At 47.2% G+C, this 15,550-nt stretch overlaps 1 protein-coding gene across 2 annotated transcripts in view; it reads right to left on the bottom strand.

The window, feature by feature from the left end:
- CAPN9 (calpain 9) overlaps nucleotides 1-14,302 on the bottom strand; it is a 36,066-nt gene extending 21,764 nt beyond the window's left edge. The window contains exons 1-6 of one of the 2 annotated variants that reach the window (XM_068939055.1): nucleotides 14,187-14,302; nucleotides 8,998-10,504; nucleotides 2,675-2,744; nucleotides 2,451-2,569; nucleotides 1,474-1,607; nucleotides 761-929 (exon numbers count right to left, since the gene is read on the bottom strand). In XM_068939055.1, coding sequence (XP_068795156.1) covers nucleotides 761-929; nucleotides 1,474-1,607; nucleotides 2,451-2,569; nucleotides 2,675-2,744; nucleotides 8,998-9,714 — 1,209 coding nt within the window. In that variant the 5' untranslated portion in view covers nucleotides 9,715-10,504; nucleotides 14,187-14,302. Of the gene's footprint in view, nucleotides 1-760; nucleotides 930-1,473; nucleotides 1,608-2,450; nucleotides 2,570-2,674; nucleotides 2,745-8,997; nucleotides 10,505-14,186 lie in introns of those variants that run through there. The other variant, XM_068939056.1, reaches the window with a different exon arrangement.
- Between the last annotated feature and the right edge of the window lie 1,248 nt (nucleotides 14,303-15,550).

Genomic DNA, 15,550 nt, shown 5'->3' with positions numbered 1-15,550 from the left:
TGAAGAAATCCGGCACGTTTTTGTTTCCAGACAGCATCTCCCTCTGAGCATAGCAAACAACGAAGCCGTGTTGGGAACAGCAATGGGACTTTCTCCCTTGGTGTTCAGCAGCGGATGACATCTTTCACAGAAAGTTTAGGGCACATGAGTGGCTCCTCTTACCCTGGGGTCAGACACACTGGCAGAGCAGTGTAAAGACACTTACACAGCTGCTACCCACCGGGAACCTCCTCTGTGGGAAAATGGGAGATACCAGTCTCTGGAGGGATAAATCTGATGCACCCTAAGCCCCAGTCCCTGTTGCCAAATGAACATGCTGATCCTGAAGAGTGTGTTGAGTCCCCCAAGTCCCCATAGGTGCTGTTACAGAATTCAGGCCAGAAGAAGATCAATTTTGTCATCTCTGGAGCCAGTAAATCCTCACAAGGCTGTGGCCAACTTTAATGCTGACCCAGAGTGAGGAAATAAGCCAGGAAATAAAGTTCACTCTTGCCAGGTGCTCACACTAATGTCTTTTTTGCCTTAAATAATGTGGCCATCACATGCTGAAATGTGATTAATCATTTTCTTTTCTTTTGAGCAACTGTTCTAAGGGCTACATTAATATTACATATCTATCAGTTCACACCTATTATTTGCAGAGTTTAGTGCTTTTCCATCTGCTTGTCATTAATTTAACTAGCCTTTACAAATTATTTTTTCTTTTACACAGAAACCACAAGCCAGAGTGAGAGTAAACCTGCTCCCGTTTCTTACTTACATCGATAGAGCAGCCCACCATTGAGCTTCTTTTCAGAGCTTTCTCTAGGATTTCATAGAAATTGTCAGGAGCTCTTTTAACCTCATACATTTCTCCTACTCCCCCCGTGAAATCTTCCATGGCTTCTATTGTACTGCCTCCTTTCAGAGCCTCGTAGCTGCCGTTGAGCCTGGAAAACACACGATCACCATGAGACCTGCTTTTAAACCTTTTGAAGATAACTGTGCTTGAGTACTTTCTCATGTGCGTGTAAAATTGCAGCAATGCCACTGAAGCCAATAGAAGTACTCCAGAATATACCCGGGATTTATGTGAGAGGTATTGGGATCATTTGGCTGTCCTTGTTAACTCCATTTTTAATTCCTTAATTCCCCCATATCTCTAAAGCCTGGGAGTTTTCTTTCATTAATGCAGGCTGGTTAGCAAAGATGGGATGTTATTGCTGTGTCACTGGCTTGCTACCTGCTAAATCGGTTAAAAATCCAGGAGTTGGCCAGAACCGTCATTTGAGGTCTCAGTGGAGACACAAAGGCCAAGTTTCAGGCTTTGACCCAACTCCTATTGCAGTCAGCTCAGTACAACCCTAGACTAACATAGCACCTTTAGATCAGGGTGGCAGCAAACGCCAAAAAAAAAAAAAAAAAAAGCACTAGATAGAAGCTGCTAACTTGCACTGTGAATAATGTATGTACAGTGTGGCACACCAGACTTACTTGGCATAGGCTTTCTCTAATAAGGCACTCCAAAATTCATTGTGTTCAGCTGAGTGCAGGAAAACCAAGCGGCCTTTGAAGGTGGGTAATCGATCGTCAATCACAACATCCAGCCACTCGTTGTGCTGCCAAAACTATTTAGAAAGGATGGAGCGTGAGTTGGTTGACAGCATGTCATTTCCTGAAGCTAGCACGCTGATGTCTGAGTGCTTTAAATTATCAGTTAATTACAATGATAGGCTTGATTAAAAGGCATGTGTCAGTCATCAGTTCCGCTTACACTGTGTGAGGCTGTCCTGAAGGAAGTGCAGAATCTGTAAGTCTTTTAAGCAAAAGATTAAGATTACAAGTGTACAGCTGTATGGTAGTTACTGATTTGGATAATATCAATCATGTGGTTGGTGGCAAGCAGTCATCTTATGCTTCAAGCTGTCTTTATGACACACACACACACTACAGACCCCAGTCCAACTCCTTTAAGGCCTTACATCCTAAAGGGGGCTAGGGGACAAAACCAATCTTTCCTAGTGCATACGGCATTAATTTTCCTTGGCTCAGAGCTGCTGGCTGGCCACATCAGCAGCCTGTTCGTCTTTCGGATGTGTTTGATTTGAGCAGCAGACACAGACATGGATGGCTTTAAGAGGCTCTCTGGATCCTACTGTCACTTCATTTGGTGGCAGAAACCCTACGAACGCAGTTGGGAGCAGGACTGGTCCACTGGTCCGTGTGAAATGATTTCTAAAGCCATATTTCTCTTTACAAAGCAGACATGGCTATGCGTGTGCCTGTGGGAGGCTAAGGTAGTCCTCTAGGCTACCCCTCAAAATGCAAACAATAAAGTTTAGTTACCCTACCTTCCACCTTTTTCAGTGTCTCCTCTGGCATAACTAACAATGCCACCACAAAATGGACCGTGACATTTAATGACTGAGTGCCCAGAAGTGTGTTCATGTTGCCTTAGACGTTCGTCTTACCTGGAAGTGAAATATTCCAGCATAGTCTGGCCCAAAATTTTGATCTGGTGGCACCACCCTCGCTAAAGTTTTTTCATTCAGTGTGAGAGATGCGATGGCTGCTAACAGCCAGCAGTCACCTGTGAATCGAGAAGAGGGAAGAAACTTAGTTTTCTTCCCTTCAAGTGGAAAAAAAGGTGATGCAAAGGCCAGGGGAGATGTTATCCCGGGGGGGAATCACTCACCGAGATCCCCTTGACAGATGTCAGTTCTTGTGGCTCCTCCAAGGATAAACTTGGGATCTTTGACAATGTCCTGGGAGAGCAGGAGAGAGACACAGAGACGATTTAAGACATGCCAGAGAAGACATCACAGTCATTTGGAGCCCAGATGTGCAGCACTCTGCGTGCCACACGAAATACACTATCCTACGGCAGTGTAGCCACCATGAAAATGAGGTGGGGAAACCTTGCTAATTAAATGTAGTGCAGAGCAATTAAAGAATCAGCTAACCTCATTTTTTCCCAATTAGCTGGCTGCTAATGAAAGGCTGGCACCCTTTATTCACCTCCAGGCAATTGTTACAATATCTTAGCGCATCCTGGTCCAGAATCTTGAAATTAGGACACAACGCTGGCTAAAGGGTTTTTGTTTTTCTCCACAGTCTGGAAAAGCTCAAACTGGCGATTTTCCTTTAAATATAGTCTTAAGTCTTTTATCTACCTGTGTGTAATACATAGAGCATACATTGGTTGACAAACATGAGGCTATTTCCTCCTCAAATAAGCAAACAAAACAGGTGGACTCCAGCCTTGTTTGTTTTACAAAGTCAAGCTGTTTTTTAGTAGGAGTTAACGCTACCCACCCTTGTGTGCTCAGAGGTCAGAGGGACTGATCGTGGTGGCATTAAAATCGTTTTAGAAGCATTCATTTGACTGTTTTAATTCAATTACAAGTACCACAGCTGGATAGGAAAATTGCATTGGTAAACCACTAAATGTGGCTCTCTTCTCCCCTCTCCTACAAACTGTAAATTGAATTGAACAGAATGAACCCAACAGAAAAAGGAGGAGCAGGCCCTCCAATACACTACTAGAGAAGTATACCTTTATTTAATCAGTCAGCCCTTGATACCCTATGGCAGATGCTACTGCACAAAGCTATTTTATGTAAGCCGCAGAAACTTCTTAAGGGCTCATTTGCAAAAAAAGAGGAAATTAAACAGGGAAAAAAAGACCAGAAGAGCCTGTTCCGTCTTCTAACTACTGCAATTGCCTAGAAAAATGTCAGCACCGCTTCTTGTTTTCCTCATACCTGTTCAGTACATTTTATAGTAACCATCCACTTTCCATGAGGTGGCCATACACCAGAAGAGATGGCCAGCATCATAGCAAACTGTGCCAAGGCATTCGCTCCCTGTTTACATGAGCACACTTTCCACACCTGATCCTGTTTGCGAGTGATCTTGTCCCAGGGAAGTTGCTCCTCTGTTTGGTAGCTTGGGCCAAACTGGGTGGCATTTCTCCAAACTGCTGAAAGTCTTCAGGAGGGCTGAGTAGTTGAAGACCATCTCATGGACGGGGCAAACAGGAGGGGAGAGGGGTACATTTGCAAACTACTGGTGAAGGTGTCTGAAGTGCCATTCCCTGCTCGACTCACAGAGGAGTCTCATGCCCTTGGCTCCAGCTACAGCAATTTAAACTCTCTGCTTTGGATGTTCCCAACTCAACACCCACAATGCTGCTCAAAGGGGAGCTCAGACTGCCCTGAGTGCTCTCCAGACTGTGTATTTGAGGGATTCGATAGATGACCTGATCTTCTAGAGAAAAATCTGCACATCCTTGTCAGCACTGTTGTTTAGGGGCTCTCCTATAAAACCTGGAGCATGGCAGGTCTAAATTTCTATTCTACTCTTGCTAGAGTGGTGTGACAAGGATGGAAATGACCTATGCAGTATCTCTTCGCACAGATGTTTACCTAGGTGGGACACAGATGGCAAATGTCTCTCTGTTAACCCAACTGTAGCGTGCGTTCTGTTGAGAAAAGGGACAAGGTAGGTATCTCTTGCCATTAATCTCACCTATAGACAGCAGTCCTAAGGAAATCACTACCTGTTGCCCCTACTACATATACATATACACATACATATATATGTTTGTGTGTGCATGTGTGTAAAGGGAAAAGAGCTGGCAAGGAAGTGGCGGTGAGGTTGTGCCCTAGCCGCATTGCCCCAGGCATGCCGGGGAGGAGGCACCACAGCGCCCTGTGTCCCCATTGCACAAAGCAAAGGGAAACCAAACAGCTCCTCCTCATTACCTGGCCCGCCTGCTTGTTAAATACGCTCACTCATGTGTAGACTGCACACGAACGATAAAAAACACAGCTCACTGCTCTTGGACATAAATCTAACAGCAGCTGATAAAGCAGCTGAGCTTTAATAACATGCTTTATTTTAGCTCCTTGGGAAACATAATTCTCATGGCAAGCACTGTACATAGCAGTGCCCAAGCAGCTCCAAGGAAAGGTGACCAAGCCCATCAACTGTAACATTTTTTTGAAGCCTGTTCAGTAATATTCAGCCAGGCTTTCTGTGCACTGCTGAAGGGCAGCCTAACTCGAGCATCCGCTCGCCCTCCAAATCTGGCGCTGTACTATGGGGCCGGTGTTCCCTCATATAAGTTATACTCTGCTTTTAAAAAACATGGCTCCATTGCACCAAACGGCTTTGTATGTTAGCAAGGAATGGGATGAAAAGCCTTTCCTCTAACACAGACTTGACTGTAACTAATCCAGCGCTGCGAGGGTTTGCTGGCTGATTGCCAGGTCCCCTGCTCCCCTGCAACCGGCTTCTAGGGAGCAGCGTGAGCCCTGTAATTAGCTGCTTTGGCTACGCCAGCCCTGCGTGTGGCAGCTCTCCAAAACCAACCTGCCGGCCATGCGTGTGTGCGCACCGGCATGCCCACGTGTGCCCTGCTGAGGCTGAGGCCCCGGTGCCTGTGGGGTTTGCGAGCTGGCAGTGCTCGCCCCTCAGCCAGGGCTCGCTGAGCCCGGACCAGCTTTAGTCCTGCTCACTGTGTCGGCATCGCTCCCAGCCCGCCGTGCGGCATGGGCGCTAACTCCTGCTGCTTTCAGCATTAGATACCCAAATGCCTTTATGGGTGGTTGAGCGCGTTTCTCTTTTTGCACACCGCAGAGCAATGTTCCTGACTGCCTGTTAAATCAACATAAACCCAAAAGACAGCCTGGCCCTTGGGAAAGGACAGGCAGAAAAGTGGTGGCCGCTCCAGCGTGGATGAAGAAGGTCATAGTGCTTGTACCACACAGGAGACTTTAGTTTCTTCTCCGCGCAGCGGCACACTAAAAGCACCCTTCTTGCTCGCAGGCAGGCAGCAGTGATTCGCAGCGGCAGCTCTCGCTCGCAGGGACGGAGGATTCACGCACCAGAGAACACCGAAACTGTTCATGGCTGGTTTGGAGCCTGGTTTTGCCTACAAATTAAAGCCTCAGCAATGTGTTCCTCACTGAGAGCATACAGGTGCACAGGAGTGCCCAGACTGCTTCTGGGGGTAAGGCTTTAGGTCAACGCAGCTCATTCCCTCTCACTCTTGTTCCCCGAGAGGTCTGGGAAACAGCTTATTACACAGCTCTACAGTTGACATATGGAAAAGTATTTTCAGTCTCCTATGTCTAAAGCAAACAATAATTACAAGCTCAATTAAAAGGAATGTAAAGTATTTTGAAGGGACCTGTACAAGGTTCTCTGATATGCAAAAGAAAGCCAAGCTCTATGGATTATGAATGTACTTTGCAAAACTAATATTAAAGAGGTTTTCAGACTGGATGGTATAATAATGTGTCTCAGTGTTTTCAGCATTGTTAAAGAACAAAACCCAGAACTAAATCTTGCATTCACACCCACAACACAGTAATTCAAGGATTTGCCTGCACAAGGAAATTGCCTAGAAGCAGGAAGGTGTAATTCTCATATTACAGAGATGAAAGGAGGTGACCCATAACTCTCCTACTATTGCAGTGAAGCTATGTTTCTTTTGACTCAAAGAAAGAAGAATTGCATCCCCTGGGATGTGTCTCTGACACACCTGGAGCCCTAAGAAAGGCTGGGCAGGGAGGCTTTTTAAGTGGCCTTATTTAATTGGCCTTATGGTTTAAGTGGCCTTATATTTGTGACTAGATTTCTCTGCCTGGTTCCAGCATACAGATCTGCTCATACCACTTGCCAGTGGCTGTTTGGATCAGGAGAAATTCCTTCTTTACACCATGCGTTCATTTGGCATTAGTCTTACAATTGTCTTTCTTTTTGTTTGTTTGGTCAGCCAAAAGGAAAAGGAAAAGGAAAAGGAAAAGGAAAAAAGGAAAAGGAAAAGGAAAAGGAAAAGGAAAAGGAAAAGGAAAAGGAAAAGGAAAAGGAAAAGGAAAGAAAAAAGAAAAGAAAAAGAAAAAGAAAAGAAAGAAAAGAAAAAAGTAGAACGGAGAAAGGAAGGGAGAAGGGAAGGGAAGGGAAGGGAAAGGAAGGGAAGGGGAAAGGAGACGAGAGGAGAGGAGAGGAGAAGAGATTCTAATTTAAGATTCAGTTTTAAAGGTTTCATTTGTAATAAAAACAGACAGCAAAACAAAATTACTAAGTATCTTCCTGAATCTTAGCGCACGGAAGATTTATCCAGAGGGCTAGATATCCAGCTGGTACAAATCAGTGTAGCTCACTGATTACAGTGGGAGATCTAGAGATTAGTGTTAGCTGAGGATCTGGTTCACGTTGTGAACTTACATGTATACGTGCAGTTATACACATCTCAAACTGATGAGAAAGCCCTCTCTCACCTCGTTACAAAAGATTAAACTCTTATTGATTGTTAATCTGAGGAGAAACAGTATTTGGCCCTGTAATCACCCATATTAATTGTGCCAGTCTTCATTCAAGCTACTGTAAAATACTGGTAGGTGAAAATCAGTCCCTGTGAAAAGCGGTTTGAACACGCGCGCACATTCGGAAAGGGAGGGCTCTTGTGATCACGCTGGCTTTGCCAGCTGAGCCATGGTACCCAGCCTGGCACATGCTCCAGGCCTATATCCCACTTGCGAAGTAAAACTTGTCCATTCAAAATGTTGTTACAGAGCCTCTACTTTACTGCAGTTCCTGGTGGGTATTAAAGATGAAACTGATGTAGCTGAAATGCTGAGGAGCCAGAGGAGGCGTAACTCAAACCTTGTCCTCATACATCCTCCCAGCCTCCCCTGAGCTATATGTCTTCTTATGCTGCTCACAAAAGTTCACCTTTTTGCGTGGTGGAATTTGGAGCCTAAAGGCAAATCCTATTTGAGGTAATTTTTTCATCCTGGAAATATTCCCAGTTCATCTTACAAAGGTCCCAAAGGAGGAAGCACCAAGTACAACAGATTAACCACTGCCCCGGCTACTGCAGGCAAAAATGACAAACTGCCACCTGACGTCTGGCCAAAGCGAAGCCGTTCTTCCCAGTCCAGCAGCGCGGGCGCTGGTGCTCTGGACACACCACCGCGCTGCAGAACGGCTGAGCCGTCTCGCTTTGCCGAAAGCATCCCAGCCCGGGAGGCAAAAGCAGCTGTGGCAGCGCTGGCAGAGGGTGCCCGTCCTTGCAGAAGGGAAGGCGAGAGGGGAAAGAGGTGGAAAGCAGGGCCAGAGGCCCAGAGGACTGGGCTTGCTGTTGCTGGCGCATGCAGCGTGCGAGGGTCCCCTGTTTTCTCACAGCTGACGTCCGTGCAGCGGTAATGACGTCAGCTCTGCGCTGTAGTGGCACTACATCAGTGATCACACACAAAGATCTAGCACTGCAGATTAAGCCAAGTTTTAAAGCCATTTTTAAGCCCATTTTTGTTCTTTTTCTCTCTTGCTATCACTATTGGTAAAGGAAAGTTTTTTTATTAAAGGAGAAGCTTTCAGACCATGGAGAAAAAAAGAGTAAATGCCTTAATCATTAACAAGGAAATGAAATGTAGCAGCAAATTTTTTGTGGCTACTAGACACAGAGTTAAATGGGGAGAAGGAACCTAGAGTGATGTTGGTTTTGTGACCTCAGAGCACAGGATTAGCGAAACTTCAGGCTATCATTGCGTTATTACTGATCGTTATGCAAGATGCATTGAAAGACACTCATCAAGCCCTTGGCGACTGCTGAACGGCTCGGTAACCACGGCACGTAGTCACGGTCTCTCAGTGCATTTCGTGATGTAGGCAAGAAAGGAAGTACGAGAGTTTCATGCTTTAAATATTTTGAATTTTTTTTTACGCTTCGCTTTAGTTATGAATTGCCCACATTAGTGGCACTTGGTTTTTAAATGTTTGTAACATCCTCATAATGTATTTCGCCCTCAATTCCTTGCATGTCCCCTTATTTCCATCTTAAGTTTGCTTTTGTTTGGCAACAACGTCCGAGAGAGGGAGCTGATTAAAAGTGGTCGACGCGTGTGTGTATACGCGTAGGTACACAAAGCGTGTCTGTACAATAAGGCTGTATCGAAGGCCAAAGAGAAGAGGATTTATATCCGGTCCTTTAAAAAGCGGCGTACTCACCCCGGGCCTCTTCCAGACGAAGGGAACGGGCGGCTTTTGGCTGAAGAAGAGCGAGGAGTCGGCGGCGGGGAAGTCGGGGTCCTCGAAGAGCAACCCCCGGCGCCGGCACTCCTGCCGCAGCGCCTCGTAGTCCTGCCCCGAGCTGTGGGTGACCCGCGCGTCCCGCGGCAGGGCCGGCCGCCGCCGCTTCGCCTCCCGGTACAGGTAGGGCATGGCTCGGCTGGCCCTGCGCGGAGAAGGAAACGTGCCGTGTCCTTCCTCCGTCGCACCTGCCGGAGCGGCAGCGCCAGACCTCCCCGGCCGCTCCGAACAACAGGAGCGGGGGCGGAGCGGGGGGAAAAAAATAAAAATGAAAAAACCGCCCTGAAAGCAAACAGGGAAGCGGCCCGGCCCGGCCAGGCGCTCGGCGGGCACCTGGCTGCGCGTCCTCCCCACCCGGCCCCCGGGGAAGGTGCTGCACCCACGGGCAGGGACAGGGCGCGCGGGGGCACCTCCCGGCTGGCAGGCACGGCCGGTGAAACCTGAGCCGCACCGCGCCGTGGCCAAAAGCGACAGCCGCCCCCAACCGCGTGCGCCCTTGTCCCCGCGCGCGCCGGTGAAGCGGGGCCAGCTCGGAGGTTGTCCCTGTTGCGTTACGGGGCGGTGGTAGCTCGTCGGGGGGACGAGTTTCACAGGCAGACTGGCATCCTCCGTGCCTGGAAAAGCAAGAGATGCCATCGTCTTGGTACGAATTACAGCTCCCGTAATACAAAACAGCCCTGAGCACTGCTCAGAGCTCCTTTGCTTTAACCAGCCCTTTGATGGACCAGTCGAGTTTGCTGCCGAGAGATGATATATGAAGAGCAATTAGGTGAAACAGAGTTAATTCCTCTCTGTTCGGCTATTTTCACGGCAGTGCTGTGAGGAAAGTGTTCTTTTTCAGAGCAGAGAGTCCCGTGTTTATTCCCTATAATTGCACCCATTGTTGAAGCCTGCAGGCTCCCAGCCGAGCCCAGGTTCCCACCGCCCAGATGTATGGATGCTGGCCAAATGCGTGGTGTGAGGCAGGCCTTGTACTCCCAATGCAGGGGTCATCCGACCCAACTTTAGGTCTCCAGAAGGGAGTAGTCATCTGGTCCAAGCTACTCACCTCGGCTTTTTCTACAGTCAGTGCAGAAGACCAGCACTTCCAGACAGTGATCCGTTCTGTCCTCAGCCTGAAGACCCTCTGGAGAAGCCCATGTCGTTCAGTTGCCTGTAGAGGAAGGCTCATGGACTAGCTTATGCTAGATGCCCACTGATTAAATGTGCATAGTCAAGTGAGATGGGTCCCAGCTGAGCAGCTAAGGCAGGCAAAGGAGGAAAGTGCAAGCAGAAGCCCAGGGAGGTGATGGTGCCCAAAGTCCTACATTCAGCCAGTGACAAAATCATTCCTCTCTGTGCCGGCCAAGGGATGATCCCATATGCCGGGCCAATGTGCTGACTGGGGAAGGAGATGTTCAGTGTGCTGGACCTGCAGCCTCCATATCTGCAACAGCCCAGAGAGGATCATCGTGTATCACATGAGGGACTTCCCACTTTTCAGAGTTTAATTACATACAAAAATCTGTGACATGGGAACACTGTGAAAGTGCAAAGCATAAACCCAAAACTAGGAGATGCCCAGACTGAAGGTTGCCCATGCAATAAATAATATATGAGGTTATTCCTTGTTCAACAAAAGTGGAGCAAGACGTGCTGTAGCTTTTGGCTGACTAAGCACTACCTGCTCAGGCAACAAGACAGCAAAGGCCTCCTACTTAATTGCAAAGAGACACTGGGAATACTCCAGTCTATCAGTATTGCAAGTACTCAAATGCAAGTAATTCCCAACAGGCCACCTCTGGAAACCTTTAGACTCCTGTGGCCTGCAAATATCTCTTTATGAGCTGCATGACCAGCAGCATAGTGGTGATGACTGGAGGCCACAGCCTGCCTGAGCTGGTTTCACTGTGTTGTGTAATAGCAAAAGGTCTTGCCCTAAAGAGATGTCCATCTCAAATGTAGTCTTAGAAGTAATCCATGTTAACACCGCCTGCGGCTTTGCCAGCGTGGAGGTGGCTGCTGAGTTGTCACCCTGATTTGCGGTGCGGCGAGCAACCGCTGGCTGGCCCGGTGGGTGTGGGTGGGTGTGTGTGTGTGTGTGGGTGGGTGTGTGTGGGTGTGTGTGGGTGTGTGTGGGTGTGTCCTTTTCACCCAGCATCACCTGGCACTCTGACCTTCTGTGCACCCAAAAAGAACTATGAACCACATCTTCCTGTGTGCTTCGGTAAGTAATTACAACACTATCTATCTGTGCTGGCAGTAGAAATATCATTATTAGACAGCCAACTAATGCCTTACCAAGACAAACAGGAACAGTTTTCAGAGCTGTTATTCCAAGCTCTTGTCAGAGGAATGTATACACTGCTGCATTAGTTCATTTATCTGGAGGAGGGGGTCATTTCACAAACAGAAGGACGCTTTTAAGATTATTTTCATTCTTTTTTATTAGACTGAGGAACACTGCGTGGCAGTGTGGGAGAGGAGCCAAGCTGTAGCATGCCTTCAAACCTCCAAATCAGAGGAAACCGTATGGGAACTCAGATTTTCCTGTGCGAATGGCTTTGAGAGCACTCACTGGGCTCTTTGGGGAGCTTATGGTTTTCAGAGGCTTTCATTAGTGCCTACTTCAGCATCCTGACCAGGAGCAGGAGGCAATTTTTGTTCTTTTCTCACTAGGAATATCCTGGGTTGAAATTACTATTCCCTAGCTTTATCCTTTAAGCAGTAAGCTAAAATGTTATATCATGCCCTTACGCTTAATATTGAAAGGGGAGAAAAAGAAGTAAGATAAAATAAAATAGACTCTAAACTGCAGCAAACATTTATGCATTTGCTTAAAAATGATCAACTAAAAACTAAAAAGCACAACATTCTGGTTTGTGAGAGGATGGGTTTTTTGCTATTTACCTTTAGAAACCTCAAAAACTTACAGGGTCTCTCCTTATTTCCAGAAAACAAAACGAAACTAAACAAAACACTGGTGGGTAAAAGTTTAAGTTTTTGCCTTCTCTTGCTCTCAGAATTACTGGTTTAATAAAGTAAAAAGTAAAGCAATGACATTTCCAAACGCTATTGGCACTTTAGCCACAAATACTGGTGTTAAACACGGCTCCTACTGCATGCCTAGCTGAGATGCAGAGGCCTTCCACACGGAGGCACCTTCGCCTAGGAAGAGAGGAAGCCATAGAAATCCATGCAGTTTTGCAATGTGCTGGATCAGCACTTATCTGTAATGTATTTTCCTTCTTTTGCAGACTCAGATGTGCAAATAGATCCACACAGGCATTCACATGGGAATTTGGTTCCCACTTTTACACAGTGTTACTGGAGCTAGTCCTATAAGAGCTGTGATGCAGCTACATGGCACATTGCAGCTCCAAGGAGAGATAACCTTGTTTAGACAAGGTTATCTACCTGGGCACCCTTAACGTGATGCTGCCTGGTTCAGTCTATCTGTTTTCTACCATCTTTGCATCTTTCTATCAGAATCCAAAAGTGGGAGGGAGTCCAATGAGGCCAACAATTTTGCTGTTGGGAGCTATGCACCCTTCAAATTAAAGTGGATCTGAAAGCCTCATTCTTGTCTTGGGTCTCCAAAACCTTCAGTCTTTTTTGTAACATAGATTATATGTGGAGCAGTGAAAAACGTTTCTGCTGACCCAAGAAAGTTGCAGCATTGCCCCTGTCACTGGCTCTTTGCATGGAAGCTGCCTTTCAGGAGCTAAGACTCCACAGATTGGAGGAAGCTCTTCACCACCGCAACAGAGAAGGAGCCAGGCTGTTTCTCACTGGTGAACTATTCAAGCTGTATACACATAAGAGTGCTCCTCCAGTGAGGCAGGGTGAGAGGGGAAACTGCAACAGATACTCTTCTCAGAGGAACATCAAGTGACAGCCAAAATATGAGCCCTGCTACTTGCCCGCCCAGGGCAAGCAGCTGTCGGCAAAGAAGGAAGGATGGAGGCAGCTAGAGGGAGGCTGAGGGGAAAAGGAAGGGGAACCCTTCTCCGCAGGGAAGGTTCGTGGCCAGGCTAGGACCAGCGTGGTCCATCACAAACCATTCACCGCAAAGCTGGGGCTGATGCCTACAGGAGTGGCTGGCATGGCCATGGCACCTCAGCTGCGGGCTCTGTCTGAAAGAGCCGTTCTGTGTACGAGGGAGGGATTACTGCACTGTAAGTGTAGTTATTTGGGGACCCAGCCATGTTTCTACAAAATGAGTCCAGCCTGGCCTCCATCAACCCTGTTGGCTGTCGGGGGGCCAGTGCGACCCAGGCTGTGCCAGAGGTGCGAGAAAGTGAGAGGCTGACCGCACCTGCTCCCAGCGTTACCCTGGTCTGCACCTGTGGGGAGCAGCGCATTTCTTGGCGTTTGGAGACAAGCTGAGAGCGGAGCCCCCGTGCACACCAGAGCCGGTCACCAGTCGGTGCTCAGCTCGGCAAGGGCCAGGGCAGCATGAAGGCTGAGGTGAGCACGGGGCGGAGGGCCCTCCAGCTCAGTGGCAGTGGGCTGCTAGCCTAGCATGGCATCTGACACGTAACTTCGCCCTGAGGGAATAGCCAAGCATGGCTTTGATTCAGTTTTGCTCCCAAATTTGACCCTAGGGTTAGCCTGGGTACAAGCGGTCCTTGGGTTTTGTACCAGCTCCCTTACAAATTTTTCCATCGCTCCTCGCCGTGAGAACCTGCTGCAGAAGCAGAGGTGCCCGATAATCTCTCTCTCTTTCATCATTTGTACTTTGAATGCTATTATTTAGAAGCTTTTTTGCAATCCTCTTTACACAAAAATTGGGCAAGAACTGATTACATTCCTCCTGTTCACCAACTACTTTTCTGGAAAAGTTTTTCCAGCCAACAAGGGCAGGCGTCAGGTATACAGAGAAAAACACATGAAAAAATGAAATCCACATACAAAGCTACTCCTTATCAAAGTTGCATTAAAACAGTTAAAAAATTTACTTTGCCCAGCCTTTCCCCACCGAAGATAGCACAAGTAAACAAAAGAAAATCAGGCCCAGGGCAGCTTGCCACAGCTGTCACAGGGAGAGCGGGTGGAAGACTGGTCTAGTACCACACAGGAACCTGCTTGGCACAACACGAGCTCTGTACACCTTCTTCCCGACTTACTTGCTCTGAAAGAAGTCACTGCATACTTCATGTGCCGTGCAAGTGAGAACAGAGAGCAAAGGTCTAGCAGGACCTGAGGAGACAAATTTCACACCATGGTACCACTGGTTTAGTACAGGTATGTTGGGTGAGAGAGCAAAAAAAAAACCAAAACCTGAAAGTGGTTGATTAACATTAAGAACTTACTCACAATTTTTGAAAGTTTTTCAGTTTTCCTAAATGCACTGTGCAAAGGAGCACAGTACAGCCACACCGCAGCCGAGGGCTGGCTTGCTAGCTGTGATGTTTCCCTGTGATAGCTCTATTGAAAAAAAGTTTCCAGTTTGTGCCACAAGACGAGCCAGCTTAACCTGGCCTTAGCTCAGATATCTCCATTTCCATCACAGGTTGAAGACAAGCCCTTAAGGAGGACCATGAGAGCTGCGATACCGATCAAGCTCAGATTCAAGCCAATCAGTTGTCTGGGACCATCATGTTCTGTAACCGCGATGGCTGTATCCTCTGTGATTTCATTTAATCTCTTTTTGTACTAATTAATATTTTTGGTCTCTGCAGCATCCTATAGCAGTGACTTCCATGGTTGAGATATGAGAAAGAGCACTTCTTATTGTTTAAATGTGCTATCTGATAATTTTTCTGGGTACCCATTGATTCTGGCATTGTGAAAAAACAGTGAGCAAGGACATCCTGTTTGCATTCTTCATGCTGTTCATCATTATATGGTTACACTCCCCATCTCTGTGGCCGCTTTTCCAAGCCGAAGAGTCGGAGTCTGCTTAAGCTCTTGGCTGCTCTAGAAAGCGTGGCTTGCGTGTCTCACAAGTGGTCTGCCTTCCAGCTTCATGACCGCCTGCCATATCTGCAGCAACCACTGCAGCTGCTGATAAAGTGATATTCCCTGTCTCCTTTCTGTTAGGTACTCCCACACAGGCTTCTTCTTTCTCCCTGTTTTCCGGTCATTTTCCCAGCAGTCATTCGTCCTCTCCTTCGGGTGCCGTATCTGGATCTCACATTGTCTTCCATTGGCAAAACATAAGAGAAGGGGAACAGTTACGAATGTTGATGTTGATGTTGATGAATGTTTACGATTACCAAATTAAATCCACAGGTTGCATAAATGAACTGTTTGTGCCTACTTCTCCTTGAATGTACTTTTAATCTGAAAAAAAAAGAAATCCTCACATCTAGTAACTAATGAGGTGTGACTATGTACAGACTTCCACGTCTGAGCTGGCCATGTGCAGGTTCTTAATCTACATAGGTGAGAGGTGCCAGTTCAATCCATGAAGGTTTCTCAAGGTTTTCAGCATTGTCTGTGGGCTGAATCAGCGAGTGGAGTCACTTATTATCCTCGATCCACAGTA

Source organism: Struthio camelus, chromosome 3, assembly GCF_040807025.1.
Source record: "Struthio camelus isolate bStrCam1 chromosome 3, bStrCam1.hap1, whole genome shotgun sequence".
NCBI classification, from domain to species: Eukaryota; Metazoa; Chordata; class Aves; order Struthioniformes; family Struthionidae; genus Struthio; species Struthio camelus.
This window is presented reverse-complemented; position numbering and strand designations above follow the sequence as displayed.